Source organism: Pleurodeles waltl, chromosome 9 (genome assembly GCF_031143425.1).
Source record: "Pleurodeles waltl isolate 20211129_DDA chromosome 9, aPleWal1.hap1.20221129, whole genome shotgun sequence".
NCBI classification, from domain to species: domain Eukaryota; kingdom Metazoa; phylum Chordata; class Amphibia; order Caudata; family Salamandridae; genus Pleurodeles; species Pleurodeles waltl.
Window position 1 is genome coordinate 1,091,906,056 of NC_090448.1, and position 17,645 is coordinate 1,091,923,700.

General features: G+C 42.8%; 1 protein-coding gene across 2 annotated transcripts in view; it reads left to right on the top strand.

Annotated features, from left to right (window-relative positions):
• GANC (glucosidase alpha, neutral C) overlaps window positions 1-17,645 on the top strand; it is a 388,017-nt gene that overhangs the window by 115,858 nt on the left and 254,514 nt on the right. For both annotated transcript variants that reach the window (XM_069208780.1, XM_069208781.1), the window contains 2 exons: window positions 3,635-3,815; window positions 7,698-7,851. In XM_069208780.1, coding sequence (XP_069064881.1) covers window positions 3,635-3,815; window positions 7,698-7,851 — 335 coding nt within the window. The remainder of the gene's footprint in view (window positions 1-3,634; window positions 3,816-7,697; window positions 7,852-17,645) is intronic.

Here is a 17,645-nt window from a genome sequence, read left to right on the forward strand (position 1 = left end):
GTCGCCCGTAGAGCGCGCACTGCCCTGATGTTGACATATACTGAGAATGATAACTTCCTACCAGGATTCCCTACAGGCAGTAACAGACATGGTAGTTGCAAAGAGGCACTTTTACTATCCTTAGGAGCATGCAGGTGGGAGGTGGGGGCATCTCACAGCTGGTTGCTGTCTAAGAGTATGTGTATGGGTAATTTAGTTGGATTTACCTTGTCTATCACCCTTACCAGAATGCCGCTCGGGATGAATCAGGAATGCCTTTAGGTCCCCTTTAGATCACTGTGCCCCCGACCTCATGGTTGCTGAACTCCTTGGACTCAGTTTGGGTCCTTTCTATTCTCTAAGTAATTGAGAAGCTGTGATGTGATCCATCTCCTTTGTGAATACATTCAATGTGTCGTAGGACTCTTCTTAGTCTCATGGTTTGCTTCCTGGCAGAGCCCCACTTTTCCTCCAAATGCGAGGAGGAAGCGGGGGCTGGTATCTGCGTTCATGCTCTGAACTCTACCACTGAGATCTGCTTCTGGACACTGCTTGCCTATGGGGCTAGTGTTTATAGGCCTCCCTCTCAGGTAACTACATTTACCTCCTCTCCGGTGTTGTTAAATTTAATCTATTTCAGACTCAACAATTGCCTCTCCTTTATGTTCCATCGCAGAGTATTCTGGATTTGCTCCTGTTCCTGCGTGGATCTTAAAGGAATATGTGTGGTTCAAAGGTAAGGGGGGGGGGGGCGCAGTCCATTAGTGAACTTCTCGGGGATGTCCAATTATGGTTCTGTTACAGTTCTCTTTTTGTTTTCGTGCTATTGTCCTGCTTGATACAGTCTTTCCAAGGGCACAGCAGTTGTGAGACCCATGCTCCTTCTTCACCGCTGCCTTACTGCTCTCTGCATTTTCTTGCAGTTGCTTGTGGCTCATTGAACTAAGAGCTGGAACAGGTAGGACCAGGAGTGTCTTGCAGGTATTTGAACTGAACTAAGACTTGGTTTGTCCTTGTATGCTTTAGGGTATGGGTCCTGTTCATGTACTTTAAATCATTGGGCCGTTTGGACTACTACTAAGTTCAGTCCTGGAATCAACCTTTTCTTTTATGATGGTACTGACAAGCCTGGAGGTTCTATCTGTTTCTACTCCTGGGGTAGGGAGCTCCACAAACATGTTGCTGATGTGCAGCGGTGTGCGCCCTGGCTCGAGTCCAGAAGGCATAGCTTACAGAGAATCCCTATGGACCTAGAGGCGAGTGAATAATAAGAAAGCGGGAGAAATAGATTTACTGTGATGCAACAGGAAGGTAAGTATCCAAAAACTACATACACCAGATCCTGGAACTGTGACCAGAAAGGCAGGTAACTGTTATTACTGTCCGCCACCCACGCCTTTTCTTTGGCTAAGTCACCAGGAACATTTCTTCAGGGTGCTAATTAGTTCAATGGTAAGATATCTGCTCACTGCTTATCCGATTTTAAGGCCCTCATTACGACCTTGGCGGGCGGCTGACACGGCCATTTGGAGATCCCCGCTGGGCCGGCGGGCGGAAACTAGTTTCCGCCCGCCGGCCCAGTGGGGATCTCGGCCGCAACGCAGGAGCCGGCTCCAAACCGTCGCGATTTTCACTGTCTGCATAGCAGACAGTGAAAAGCTGAACGGTGCCCCCAGGGGCCCCGCGACTCCCCGTACCGCCAGCCTTTTCCTGGCAGTTCAAACCACCAGGAAAAGGCTGGTGGTAGCGGGACTCATAATCCCCTGGATGCAGCGCTGCCCTGGCGGATTACAGCCGCCGGGGCCATTGTGGCGGAAAACCGCCAGCCCCAATCGTGCGACCGTGGCACTTCCGCCGTGGTCGTAATGCCCTCGGAAGCACCTCCAGCCTGTTGGCGGTGCTTCCTCCGGAACAGCCCTGGCGGTCTTGGACTGCCAGGGTTGTAATGAGGGCCTAGATCTTGATTTTGACAGCATAATTGTCAGAAAGACCTGTTGCTTAAAATATACATAGAGAGGGCCCCTCCCTTTCTTCGTCAAGCTTGTTTCACTCATTGTACCCATCTCACGAGATTTAAATCAGGCCCTTTGTTTATCACCTCTTGGCTAAGCACAGTGGTACATTCATCTCTCACCTAATGTTATTCAGTTTTTAGGTGAAGTGATCTAGCGTCCTTGCACTGTACTGCAAAAGGGACCATTTTCCAGCAATACCCCTCTGTGCCCGCGCCTTCTGGCTATAATATATTGTACTTACAGTAGATTTGTTAGCACGTTAAACCTAGTCCTATTGACTTTGCCCATGCTTGCGTCTCTTTCATTAGTTTTTCTGGAACCTGTAACCTCCAGTTTATCCGACCTTTGTGAAAACCTAGGTCACAAGTACTTTTGTTTTAAGTAACAAAGCTATGATCTAGGTTTCAGAGATGCTGAATGTTTTATTCATGATTTTCGACACTGAATAAAAAACAGTGCCTGGATGGGCTGTGCCAGATACTATTTATAAAGCAAGATAACGTTGTTGACTCTTTTAGAAGAAAAACCAACAATTTAAAGCTGGTGATCCAGGGTCGCTTCTATCGTAGATTATGTTTCTTAGTTAGTATAGATAATTTTAAACCCTGTGACGCCACCAATAATCATAGGTTGATGAGAGCTTTTAGCAAGTGGGACTCTCTGGTAGAGGTATTATTCTAGAACACATTGATTGATTACAGAAAAGGGTCCTGGTTTTGTAGCATTTATTTGTATTTTTCCGTCTGTGCTTATGTATGTTTATTGGTTGCTCAGATTTTGAATGCATATGTATTTCCTCGTTTGCTCTGTTAAAGCTAGTATACTTCCACGTGTATTTAACTGTTGATATCCATTGCTCAGTTGCAGGGACGGCCCCTCCGCTATGGCGGAGGAGCATTGCCCCACTGCTAAAAGGCAGAAAAATAAAATGATAATAAAAGTACTTTATTATCATTTTATTTTTCCGTTTACAGATGGCGGGGCCAGCAACCCCCACGTCACCATGGAGGAGGAGTAGTGGTGGTGCGCTCTAAGTGCGCATGTCAGTTTGGCCAGCTGTCCGAGGCTGGCCAAACTGACATGCACACTTATAAATCTCCACCCGAGCTGTATTTTACAGCCGGGTGGAGACCCAGCGCACGCTCCCACTCCCTCCCTGAGCGGCATTTCAGCACACTCAGGCCAATCCCGGAGCTTCTCTCATGCTGTGTACCAGCATGAGAGAAGCGCCTGGATTGGGTAGGGAGGGGAGCAGAGAAGCACCCAGGTGGCGGGTCACAGAGGCAGCATAGGGCAGTTTAGGTAAGTGTTGTTTTTTTTTCATTTATTATTCCACGTCCCCGCCACCCACTGCTCTGCGCACTGCCCCTCCGGCCGTCCTTGGCAGCGGGCGCTACTGCTCAGTTGCCACGTACAGTTTACCCATGCACTCATCTGACAACGTTAAAGGTACACATCTGCAGCACACATATTGTATTGGTAGTCATGGCAGACAATTCGTAGTGTTACATAAAAGAAGGCATTTTCTTTTTTTCGTATTTGAAATACATACACATGGAGAATCGTAAATGTATGGATTTGAAAAAATCCGTAAAAACTGAAACCTGAGAGCTTTCATATTTGTTTCTGACTTTTTCTAGCGATAATGATGCCTACAGACTATACAACCTGGATGTCTTTGGGCACAAGCTTCATGAGAAAATGGGAATTTATGGCTCTGTTCCTCTTCTCATGGCACACAAATCGGATAGGACCATCGGTGTTTTCTGGCTGAATGCTTCTGAGACGCTGGTGGAGATCACCACAAAGGCCACGGTAAAGGTGAGCATTATTAGATTATAGGGCAGGGTTTAGTGAGAAATGGATACATGTATCTGAACAATTGTGTAATACATACTATACGATTTTGTACCAAGGGTGTTGTGCACTCTAATGCAAGAAAAGAAAACGACCTCCTGACCCCTGGGTTGCATTACATAAATGTCATATTCTTATTGGGTCCTGGTGTCACTGTACCTGCTGCACCATTAATAGCTATACCCATGCTTCTAGATCCCACATACTGGTGGACATAGAAGATGGACTGGAAATATGCCACTCATTGCCTCACTTCAACCCAAAACAAGAAAGATAAATGCAGAAAAGGGAGATAGAAGAAGGAAGAGAAACATAGGAAACATGTATAAATGGAGAAAACAGCAATGAAAAGTAACGTGTAAGAGTGAGAAAAGGAGACTGGAAGTGGAGGAAGATAGAGACCTGTAGTTTAACAAGCCAGGGTAGCCTCGTTATGCAGCCACCCTGGTATTTGGAAGGACTGGCAGTGGCCTTCTAAGAAAATCCTTGGGCCCCTTGAGTTAACACCGTTCAAATTGATATCTCCAAGACTGTTTGTAGCTCCTCTATTCCATCTCAATGCAACTAGATGTATAGTTAAACAGTGATCTTCAGCCTTAATCCACAAATTCTTCTGTTGAGTTTGAATTTTATAAACACACCTCAGATTCAAGTTCTCAACGTCCTAATCTTTCTCAGGTGTCCTGATACCACCATGAAGGGACATTTGCTGACCTTGGTCATGAAGACTTCCCACTTTATACCAGTTAGAATAATTCAAATAAAACAATACTCACGTCCAATGGTCTTAGAAAACTTAGGGCCTGATTTATATGTTGGCGGTATGCATACTTCGTCGCAACGGCAAAGGAGTATATGTATCACCAACATAATGGTCCGCTCGCTAAATTTATATATGGGCAGACCTTATGTTAGAAATATCTTCCTAGTTGTTGATTACTGTTACTAAATCAGTAATAAATAAACACTTAGCATGAATAACACCTGTGTCGAACATATATTTCGATGCTAATAAATAAATGTATAAATAATTCTTTATGGTTTAGAATTAAATTGTTTTATTGAGCGGAAACCCACATCTTGTACAGTTGCATACATTGTTCATGAGGGAAGAATGTAAAACTCGTCACAGAAAATTACCCACCTCAAGTGGCAGCATTTTCATGATATTCTCGATCTCTGTGGTATAGCATCTAATCAGGGGAGCAAGGAAATAAATGAGGTAGCAGAGGTGGGAATAATAAGTGAGACATCATGAAGTGAGAGGTGCGCTGCCACAACCATCAGGAGCATAACTTCCTTCAAAGCCCTGATGACCAACCTGTGTCAATAGGTAAAGAGGCAGCAAATTTTAGGTTTTCTGCGACAAAATCATCCCATTAGAATGGCCTCATCAAGTCCATTATTGACAAGTTGTATGGCATCAGTGTAAGAAAAAATGTGTTCCTTGTCATGCCAGGCCTTCAGTCTTGCTGGGTTCCTCAAAGCTGCTTGTAAGCCCGAGTCTTTCTTGCGGATGCCTACAACTGATCCTTCATAGTGTTTTGTCTCCAGCATCTTGGAAGGGTAGTACTCTCTGGTCACCCTTTTATAAAGAGCTCCTTGATGAGACCGCTGCTTTCAGGCTGAGCTCATGGGGTTCTGGATCTCAAAAGACCGCTACAACCATGCCATTATTAGAGGGCGCGCATCCTTGCAAAGCTCTGGCTTTAGGCATGGATGCATTTCACACCACCTCACCCTCTCTGGCCTGGACAGAGCCAAGGTGCTGCCAAAACAGCTTATAGCTCTGGTCATGATGGGGTCAGTGGCTACTGAAGGGATCAACAGGATGCAAATAAATGCACTTCCTTGCTAAATTTCAATCCTTTCAATCTCATTGCCTAGTAGAATGTTATCATCCTTCTTGATCCTGTGCATTAGTTTTGCGAGCATCTGCCTTGTGGTTGAGATAACGCATTTTGTTTTCCACTGCTTTCACAGCTGCCTCCACACCAGCAGAACTGGGTTCAGTTTTATGAAGCCACACTTCCACTGCAAGGATTGTTTTTTCCATTTGGTCTAATTTTATTATAATTCTTTTTAAGGCATGCAACATCTCTATCGGCCCTTTAACCAGATCACGTCTAGAAGCCTCCTACGTCCTCCTTGATTGAAAAAAAATCATGCTTTCCCCTTTGTTTGTTTAACCAGCCATTTCCCAATCACTGTTCCTTTCTATTAAAAAACAGAAGCTCATTTCATATAAATGTAAACAATTTACCGGTTCCAGGCTTCAAACCTTAAAAACTGTGTATTTACTTCAAGTTAGATATATAGTTTTCAGCAATTTTACTATAAAATGAAAAAAATATCATTTTATCTAGACACCAACATTTGCTATAAAGTTGTCATAAAGTTGTACTTCTAAAATGACTTACACTGGGTATTTTTTATAATCCTTTTTATTGGCATTTCAATGTTAAGATTGTAATATTATTGCACAAGAACGCATTGTTTACTGGCCGATTTACAGCTATAACTAGCACGACAGTGTACATCAAGTTTACGCTATGCAATCCGGTCATATTCTGAAGTACGGTAACTCTTGGTCACTTATCTCAGTAAAAACTACAAACCAAGACTAGTTGTTACATCCATGCAAGTGCTTACAAGAACTTGCAATCGTCAAGCATGAGACAGTGCATATACTGCACAGTCAGGCAGTGTGTTGCAGGACGCCCCACTCAGTGTGTGGCTGGTCATTCTGGCGACTTGTACCCGGAAGTGTTTCTGTGGTCGCGGCCACAGGAGTGGCGTTCCGCAATCAGTGCGAAGCGTCATCCAGGAGAACAGCGACAGAACTGCAGTGTTCTGCGCTGAGCAAAGAAGGCCAAACTTCTTCATGTGATAAGCACATACCATGAGTTACAGGAAAGGGATTTACAAAATGATGATCTGTCAGGGAACTCTGCCTGAGGTTACCATTCTAAGATGAAGACGGGTCTTTTCCTTGTTGTCACTTTCTGTGTGTTAGGAGGCATGATGGCTACATTGCAACTCGTTCCTTTCTTTTTCGTTGGGTTCATCACCATCCTGCTCCTGTGTGTGTCCCTGATTTTGTTCTTTACAGCTAAAGCTTCTGTTGGATTTCCTGCTTGATGCTTTTTGACTGGCTCTTTCTTCTTACCTTATGTCAGGGGGAGATTGGCCCCTTGCTGTGAAATTCTTCATTAATCGCCATCTTCAAACAAGAACCACAGGTGTGCCAAGGAGCTTTTTTGCCCCATGTGCTTTTTTCTCCTAACGGTGTCCTCTTGACACCTTCCACGTGAAATATTCTTCGCTGGTTGGCACCAGGGCTACTGGGATGAGTTGCCCTTTTCTTGGGCCGCAAAGAACGAAACTTAACAGAACATTTCAGCATCCAGTACTTGACAATATTACAGGGTCTCTGCTCTTGTTTTGTGATTCGTTTCCTTCTGGAAAATGAAATTATTTGAAAACAAAAATAGGAAAATGATTACTAGGAGAAGGTGGATTATTAGTTGGGGCGACTGTGAGACCTTTCCAAGTAACAATGTCACTGTACTGCATCAGGTTGAGTTATGTTACTTTAAAAAAAACCTTAGCTCGCCACTAGTGGCTATGTCACAGAGCAGTCAGGCTTATCTCAAAGGAAAACAAGTGTAAAGCATTTGCCAGTGCCAAGACAGTCAATAAGAAAGGAGATACAATAAAAATCTCACTGCAAGTTAAAAAACTATTATATATTTTTATCTTTAAACAGACACAAAAATGACAATAATCTAATGAAAGGAACCGGAGTTAAGAGATACAACTGCTCATACCATATTTCTTTCACAGCATACATTGTCCAATGATGCTCCCGAAAAACCAAAGCAAAGAGTTGTTCCCGAAACAGACGTGCGCTGGATGTCGGAAAGTGGCGTCATTGATGTCTTCCTTCTGCTGGGACCTTCCCCTTTTGATGTTTTCGAACAGTATGCACAGCTTACAGGTAATGAAATGGCAGTGAAGCTTCACAGCTACATTTTGTCACCTTTGAATTTCCTTTTTTCATGAGAGCTATTTAAATTCAGAAGGTTTGGACTAGTCATGGAAAGGTGCACATGGCTGTCTGGCCTTCAGTCCACACTATGCAGTTTTCCTAGCTAAAATGTCTACGTCTCCTGGGGAGGCATAGTCAGAATTCTGACCTTACAAGTTATTGGAATCAGCTGTCTTCCATGTTAGCCCTCATTATGTACAATGTATGTAAACAGTGATGCCTTGTGGTGTTCTACGTCTGACCATCACAGGAATTAACTTCCTGGGTGGAAAGAGGTGGTAAACTGGTTTGTGAATGCCCACAAACTGAACGTTTGTAGGTGTGCACGAATCCAGGCATTCCTGCTCTTGAACCTACAGTGCCCACCAACAGAGTAGATTTACTCATACACAAACATCTGTGAGTAAATCCATTTATGAGTGCAGTTCCAGTCTTACTAAATTCTAAAAGTAGTTTAACAATTCAATCAGGCTACTTCCGCATGCGTGAATAGTTTTAAGAATGAGACCGTAGGTCTTAGAGCTGTCCATTTGGCCATGGATTATCTTTCATGCATGACATGGATCCACGGCCATTTGACATAAACGGTATCTAGCATCAGTATGGGCCTGAGGTGCCTTTATATGCTAATCTCTGATGCATATGACTCACATGAAGAGCCTTGGATGTTGTGGCATCCTCCATGGAATCCCTACATTGTATACACTAGGGGGCTGCTTCTGCTAGGCACACTGTCAAGGTCTTCAAGTCATTCTGGTTTAGGCTTCCCACCTTCCCGGGCCGACACTTTAGTGATGTTGCATAAGGTCACTCGGTCATTTGATTCACAGTGACAGCCGGGATCTAGGGACCGGATGTACTAGTGGGCATTTGTCGCAAATTGTTGCACAACATCTTTTTGAGACCTGCCTGTCATTGAGTGATGTGACCTATGTAATTATTTGTTCTGAAATACTTGTGCTCATACATCAAAATAGCAAGAAAGAATGTGTATAGAAAGAGGACTGAACCTGTGTACTCTAACATCAAATCTCTTCTCGCCACAAGCACCGTCCAGAGCATCTTTTGAATCTGTGACTGGCAAAGTGATGCATTCTGCAAGTTGCAATTAAAGGAATTTTTAAAGTTAAATCATGTGGGGCTCAAAACTAATTGCAGGTGGTTGGAAAAGGAGAGAATATGTTATGCAATTCCCATAGACTGGACTGAGCATTTATACATTCCACAAATCTTCTAAAGAAAGACTTGTGGTTACCTTTGACATCCTTTCTATCTAGACAGTCAACCACTCCTTCTGATCCCAACTTCACGTTTAAACCACCATGACACATTTATAAATGTTTTCAGATTGTTCTTTGTAGGTTTCAATTGGACAATTGCAATTTGTTTAATCTATTTTAATGTTCTTTCTTTCTTTCTTCTTTTCTTTTTCTCTTTCCTCTTTTCCCTTTTCTTACTCTATCTTTCTCCTTACAACAAAAACTCTTACAAAATGCAATTTCTTTCATTAATCACTTTATATTCACTATGCTACTTTATGGACTAGTTTGCTCATATGTTTTGTTCTTCGTGATATCTATATGTCCTCTTGGATACATGTAATGGTTGTTATCCGGTTGGTATGACGTAGCTATACTTGTATTTATCTCAATAAAGCATTTTAAAACTAAAAAAAGGAAAAAGAGAATGTTAGCAGCCCTAGGGTTGTCTTCCTCCAACTTTTTGCCTGCCTCACTCCATTTTTCTGATCTCGTTCTTGCTAGTTTTAGGACTCTGCACACTTTACCACTGCTAATCAGTGCTAAAGTAGTTGTGTTCTCTCCCCTAAACATGGTAATATTGGCTTCTACCCAGTTGGCATATTTAATGTATCTATAGCTCCCTAGTAAAGTACACTATATGTGGTATGGGCCTGCAAATTAAATGATACTAGTGGGCCTGCAGCACTGGATGTGCCCCCCACATAAGTAGTCCCTTAACCATGTCCCAGGCCTGCCATTGCCAGGCCTGTGTGTGCAGTTTCACTGCCACTTGATCTTGGCATTTAAAGTTACTTGTCAAGCCTTAAACTCCCCTTGTTGTGTAGCCATTTTTAGCTATAGTTTTATACACTTTATTTTAGCAAACTAGGCCTGCCGCTGTGCATTCTAACCTGGATATATTTTATTTTAACTTCGTTATATTATTTTAACATTAGTCACATTTGCGGTCTTGTTTTATTTTCTCCATCTAGCTGTTCTTCGCCTAGGTCAGACTGCGTTCATAAACAAGACATTTCTTTCACTCTGTGCTTTTCTCAAGGCTGGAGTAAGATTGGTTGCCGGCAAATGTGGTACACTTTGTCTCCAATGTTCACAGAAACATCTACATTCTTACGTGGGGATCCTTTCTTGGAACATCAGATGTTTTATTATAAAAACACTACTTTGACCCATGCATGTTAGAGGGAGATTCCAGACAGATGACCACGACTGTATGCTGATTGCTTCACTACAGCTGCTTATGTAGACTACAGGCCTCTTGCTCAGGTATGAGGGATGATGTCTCCCCAGGTGGAACTTGAAAGGTAGAATTAGAGCTTAACACGCTGTGCTCTAACACAACTTAGGTAGGAACGATCTCTACAAACCTTAGTTACAGATGGTAGTGTTATTCTTGTGTTTTAATCTCCTTATCACAATTTTGATCTTATTGTGCTTCGTCGTCCTAGTTATTGTAATACATGCTTTATTATTTAAGATGCAGTTTCTTCAATAAAACCATGTTGAACTTTATTCTGCCTCTGATTGTCCTTGTATACTTAAGACTAATGTAACTGAGAGAAACGGATGTGATCTGAGTGACCACGATTCCCCTGAGGAGTCATGTATGTCATGTGCCCGGTTGCCCCAATCATCCCTGCTCTTGGGTGGAGATGAGGCACTGCTTGTTAGCTGGAACAAACCCGGATTAGGCCGACAGGTGTCACATGGTGCGGGATCAGGCTCAGTCCCCGCAGTACAAGTGACTCTTCTGCCTGAATCCAGTAGTCTCGTTAGGATAATGAGAATCTACACAACATGGCGCTGCCAACGTTTGGTCAGGCACTAATTTTCAGGTCCTCCTGAGTATCTCTGTCTCACTACATGCAATGACATCTCTGTACTATATATGGAGACATCCGTGGTATCGAGGATTTTTCCTCCTCAGCTAAGTAGGGAGTACCTAACTAACGCTGTAGGATGTTCAAGCTTGAACCCTAAAAGGATAATCCCCATTTGGTGTGCTTATCTCTGAACAAAATTTACCATTCACAATGGCAAACCCACAGCGGGTAGCAATTGCAGTCAATATGCACCCACCCCTTACTGCACATTTATTGCCACATGGGGGGGTCCAGTTACATTTGTTGTTGAAGCTCATGCAGCATACAGAACAGAAATGTTCTATTATTGGGTCACATTTCCAGCAGTTGATGGGAACACAAATACATTTCACCACTATACACCTGCAAACACACCTGCACAATATAGAGCTTATGCTTATTTAGAAATACCTCTAACTTATCAAGACCATGATAATTTGCTTGATGGCGCCCTACCACATACAATCCTACATGTTAGGTTAGGTCCTCTTAGTAATGATGGTCCTACCTGGCCTTTATTGACCACATATACACTGCACCCTGATGCAGCAGCCTTGACGGTAGCTGAGGTTTGCCACTTATATACTGGGCTTACGGCAATATACAGATTATTAATACAGTTTGTAATGCAAACATTAAAAACATGCCCAGCACGTGCTGCCCCGGTGCAACCACATGCAGCAACGCCAGGCATTAATCCTGCGACTGTACATTCGATCATGGGTAAGGTACCCGCCAAACAGGAGGAGATTCCGTTTTGGTTAGCTCAAAAAATAAATGCACCGGAAACAGTATTTCCCCATACGGGACCTCAGGATAAGCATAGAATATTAACTATGTGCTTGCAATTTGGGATGGTTCCCACAGTAGATAACTGCAATACTTGGGGCACATTATTTGCCACGCTCTATTCTAACGCACACAGTACACCAACACTTGCCAATCTTCCGGAAGTGTTAAAACAAATTCTGCCCCGACCCTGGACTTGGGGATGCAACTTATGGGCAATTTTGCCACAGTATCTTCAATTATATTTAGTAACCTTAAAGGGGAAGCAGTAGCACTTGTAGTACGTATGTGGCTCTGGGATATTCTTGTACAGGATCAAGAACGTGAGCTGCCAAAGATTGTCACAGAGACCTATTCTTGTATTGGTTGAGATAGTCCGGGGGCCAGAACTATTAAACCACAATTACAGGGTTAATCTAATAAAGATTCTACCATGCAAGCACCCGAGGGTTCTAAAAAAACGCTGGGATAAAAAACAACAAACACCTAAAAAGAAAGGGGAGAATTTCTGTATTTGGAGACCCCTCAGAATAGATATAATTTCAGAAATAGAGATGATATAAATAATAAGATAATAATATACTGATACACGCCAATCTCATTCCTATCAGGACTCACTGGAAAAACGCAGTGAGAAAGGTGGGCGGTCAGAGCGAAGAACTGAGTGTGTGAAACCGAGACAGGAATCACAACGCTCTACAGAAGTTTCTGTTAAAAAAGAAGAAAAACTTCCCTGGCAAAAACCCCAATTTAAAAAGAAAAAAGTGGCAGCAGTTGCGATTGGTCATGCCACACAAGAAGAGGGCTCTATTGAAGAACAAGACATGGCCACCAGCTCTGCTAGACAGCACAGCAGAGGTGACAATAGTTCTCTGGAATCTTCAAGAGCATCTGGAGGTGAAAGCAACTGATGACGTCTTACAAGTTGAAACTGTGGCATGCGTGTATCCACACCTGACAGCATGTACAAAGTAACAATACAGTTAGAAGGAGACATTGAACGCACAGTTGGCGCAATCTTTTGGGACTGCGTCGTTAACATTTAGGATATTTTACTGGCTGAAAAGGATTGGCCACCTGAATTTGTTCGTACTTGCCCGTACGGGGAAGAGATTATCAAACCTTCTTTCTCGCCTCTTGTCCTGAAGAGCTCGCAGAATCCTATGCCATTGATTGGGCATTGGCGCAGGCACCCGCGTTATACCGCAACCACATAGGGTGGGGGAAAGATTCCCCCTATCATGTAATTCCAACTAAGAATCAACCCCAACCTCAACCCCAATACCCAATAAAACATGATGCTAAAGCACCTGTGAGGGAAATCCTCACACAACTAGAGTACCAGGGCGTAATCGAACTCTGTGTCTCACCAATGAATAATCCTTTATTTCCTGTAGCTAAACTGGACCATTCATATAGAATAGTCTTAGACTACAGACGCTTAAATAGTCATACATGCACAAATGATATACAAAACTCTCATAGCACAGCACTTATGAACAACATAGTGCGCAAAAAATACAAAACAAAATTGGATATTTCAAATGGCTTCTTCTGCCAAAATATAGCGCCTGAGAGTAGAGACTTAACAAGTTTCAGTGGACTGGGCTCCCAGAAAAAAATCTGTCATTTACCACAGGGGTACAAGAACAGTCCAGGACTGTTCGAGGCTTGTGTAACTTCAATAATGCATGACATTGACCCTGAAGCATTGTCCTATGTAGATGATATCTACCTTACGGACGATGAATTACTGCAACAAAGGGTAGCCCACATTGTTGTAGGATTTTCCGAATTCGGCTATAAATGTAATTTAAAAAAAAAAAAATTGCCTTCCTTAGTGTCCTGTTTCTGGGATATGAATTATCAAGTGAAGGAAAGAGCCTAGCGCCACAATTCTTAGAAAAATGCGCACAGTTACAATCTCCAAATACCATTAAAAAAACTCCAGTCATTATTGGGTTTCCTAAATTTTGGCAGAACTTACATTCCAGATTATGCATCACGCATCAAACACTTATATGATTTGATACGTCCTGACTTTTCCAGTAAATTCTGGACAGTCAAACACATACGCATCCTCAGAGCATTGCAACAAGACATGCTTGCAGCACAACACTTACACACAAGGGACAATAAAAAACATCTGGTCATCAGAGTAATTGCTGGTGCCATTGGTTTCACCTATGTAGCATTCAATGGGGGTGAGACAGTCCCAATTGCATACAAATCACATTTGTACTCACCCCAGAACAACGTTTTGCTCCCACTGAGAAAATTCTCACTGCTGTTCAGATGGCTCTCATTAAAGAAAGACCACTAGCCCAGGGGATATGCATTATTGTCATATCTCCAATCCTAGTCCTTGAGGCTGTTACCAAAGCCAGTGTTTCAAACGCTAAAGCATTACATCCATGTTGGATCCAAAGGGGCAATGTCTTTGACAGCCACTGATGTTGACTATATTTTTGACCCAAAGTTACAAACTCAAGAATTTTTGCAGTATGAACTAGAATACCCAGTTCCAGCAAATACATTGCCTATTGATCGATATCAAAGAGTCATGTACACCAATGACTCAGCACAACCTGCTATAGGCATAAAGCAGCGATACTCCGCTGCTTATGCAGTTGTAAGCGGATATATGGAGGGTAGTACATTTTATCCACAACATACCTTTGCGCAAACCCTAGGGGATTGCACTGCACACCTAGCAGAGCTAAAGGCTCTGGTGATGGCACTGGAACATACGGATCCTGACCAGCTAACACTGATTGTCTGTGATTCGTACTATTGTGTCCAGTCCTTCAATGAATATCTTCATTACTGGTGATAGAATGGGTTCAGAGATTCCAAAGGTAACAGCATCAAATACAGACTTCTGTGGGGGAAGGTAGTGGATCTGAAGGAAACGCTACCAAATGTCCATGTTGTACATACACTTGGGCACCAGCACGTTGGAATACATGTTGCAGGAAATACACTGGCTGATGAAGCAGCCAAATCAGCAGTAGCTACGGCTTCTGTTGCTGCAGTAACTCGTTCTAGGACGAAACTGGACGATGGAATATGGGCTGCTGTGACAGCCACAGCTGAAGGCACGCCCTTGCCAAAAGCATTTCCCGCTAAATATTCCTACCGGATGGCAGACTTGTTTTCTGTCATAGCTATAACACCAGGTGTGAGCAATCGCAAGTTTCCCAACAAAGATCGAAGACCATAGTTGATCAAAGCAGCGCATGAGGGAGTTGCTTCTGCCCATGCAGGTGTAGCAGCTACAATATCATTGTTGCAGGCTCGTTATTAGTGGCCAGGTCTATACAAATAGACCAAGCAGTATGTCCTTTGTTGTGATATCTGCCAACAAATTAAGGGGTCCACCGTTAAACGCCCACCGCAGACACCCCTCTTAATTTCTAAGAAACCATTACAATGTGTGTACCTGGACCATTGCGGTCCTTTGACTCCTGACAGTGCATACAAATACATCCAAGTCGCTGTTGACTCTTGCTCCAGATTCCTATGGGTGTGGCCACAATGCGCGGCCGACACTCGGACTGTTATTAAAGATTTGCAAGTCTTTATCGCCACATATGCAGTTGCAGCTTTCCACTCGGACCAGGGCCCTGCTTTCGCCTCAAGGGTATTCAAGGACGTCATGGCTTCGTTAGGGGTCCAACTCCATTACTCGTATCCATTTCATCTTGAGGGATATAGTGTCATGGAGCAACAAAACTGAGATTTAAAGCAATCCTTAACAGCCAGAGTACTAGGTATGGGTAATAGTTGGCTTAATCACATGTATGGAGCTCAGAGAGCACTTAAAAATCTGCCTAGGAGGTCCCTGGGGGTCATACTTCATACGAGTGCCTGTTTGGAACTCAAATATATGTTCCAGATCTTGATGCTCCTGGCGTGGATGTGGCAGAAACACCCTTTGACACAAATGACTGTGTCACTGTCTTGCAGTAATTACAGCTCTGTGACGACAACGCTTTTGCCAGTGCTGCCTCCTTAGGAATTAAGGATGTACCAACAACACCTACTGGCTGGATTACAAAGATTGGGGATCTAGTACGTGAAAAGGTTTCTGTGAAAAAGGAGTTTGGTCCTTGCTATAATGCACTGGTTCCAGTCCTGGGAATACACAGTACCAGAACTGTTATTCTACCACCGCTGCCTTGTTCTAAAGGAAACCGCTCTGTGTCCATCGACAATGTCAAGTTACACCATGTGGCCGATCCTGCACAGCAGACCAAGAGGAACAACCACTAGTACCCGAATCCCTCTCACTACTGGTCAAGATGTCCCTCTACAAGTTTTGAGAAGCATGCCGACACCTCTCCGAGCTTGGGGAGGGCAGAAAATGATCTTTCATTGGTTGTACGAGCATCTTTTTCAACAAGGAACACAGAAAATGTTGACCGATCATTCTCAAATTCTACACAAACGATGGCATTGTCTATTACGAACCACATCGGGACACCACTGTTAGTTCTTCTCTTCAAAATACAGCTCCAGTTTTTTCCCATACTGCTTCTGGATACTTTGCTGACATCACTGACACCATTTCAGACTCATCTGCTTCTTCTGCATCTGAATTGTGAAAATCACGTAAAATGATAATTTGGCTCAAAACAAATTATTTAATTCTCCCATGGAACTATCTGTGGCTTTCTTTGACTGTATTAGCTTTCCTCCTTTGGATTAGCTTTGTTATTACCTTCTTTCTACTAATACATGGTCATTACCTTCCTGAACGATCAACAGTTGAACTGCTGGATGAGGTCCTGAAACCCCATTTCTCTTCTCACAAAGTCCGCAGATACTTGTCTTTTGTGAACATTTCCACTATACCAATTCCTGATGGGATTGTTTTGGATAAAGTCACATTTAATATATACGCCCCAAAGGAGGTCATTCAAATTCCATATGTGTTTAAACTTTCTATGAATTATGTAATAATACCTGGAGTTGTTTCTGATGACTGGGATGTGAAAACAGTTCATTCTATGATGAATGAGTTGCAGTATTTTACTGTATTTGAAAGTGAGGATGTTTATCAATCCAAAGAAAATTATGGAGACGTGTTCTGTTATAATTATTATGGACATCATTTCATTCACAGAGCAAGTATCCCAAAAACTATGTTTAATTACACACAATGGGAACATTGTCCAACTCCTCCAGAAGGAAGTTCCAAAATATATTCTGGAAAATGTGCATATTTTTGTGGGCACAGTGTTAAAAATGCTGAGTCATATTATTTCAAAGTGCCATTTATGGAAAATGTACATATATTATTGACAGATGCAAAATTCATTTATTCTGATTACTTCGTTTCACGGTTGGCTGTAGAAGGCTATGAATATTGGTTGTAGTCGATTGACTTAAAAAGTGTGTGGGGGACAAAACATTGGCAAATAAGGGGAAAGGAAGCTTTATTTAGAGAATGCCTGATACCTGTTCAAATGATATTTTGGAATGAAACTGTATAGCAGACAAGTTGTTTAGGCTTGGCAAAAGTTAAGGATTTGAACGTGCCCAGTATTCCTGCCCCTGCAAAATTGAAGATCAGCTCAATGAATGGGTCCAAAATGGCATGTTTAGTGCTTCACTTTCACGTCCTGGTGGGTGGTTATTGTGAGCAGCAGATACCAATGGGTGTCATAAACATTTTGTAAACTCCACAGGGGGGTTTAGAACAAGTAGGCCTGACCCTCACTATGTGTCATCTGAACACGTGGGTATAGTAACGACATACAGTGTAGGGAAACTATGCCAGCAGTGGTTGAAAAGTTCCTCACTAGATGCTGTTAAAGAACACCTC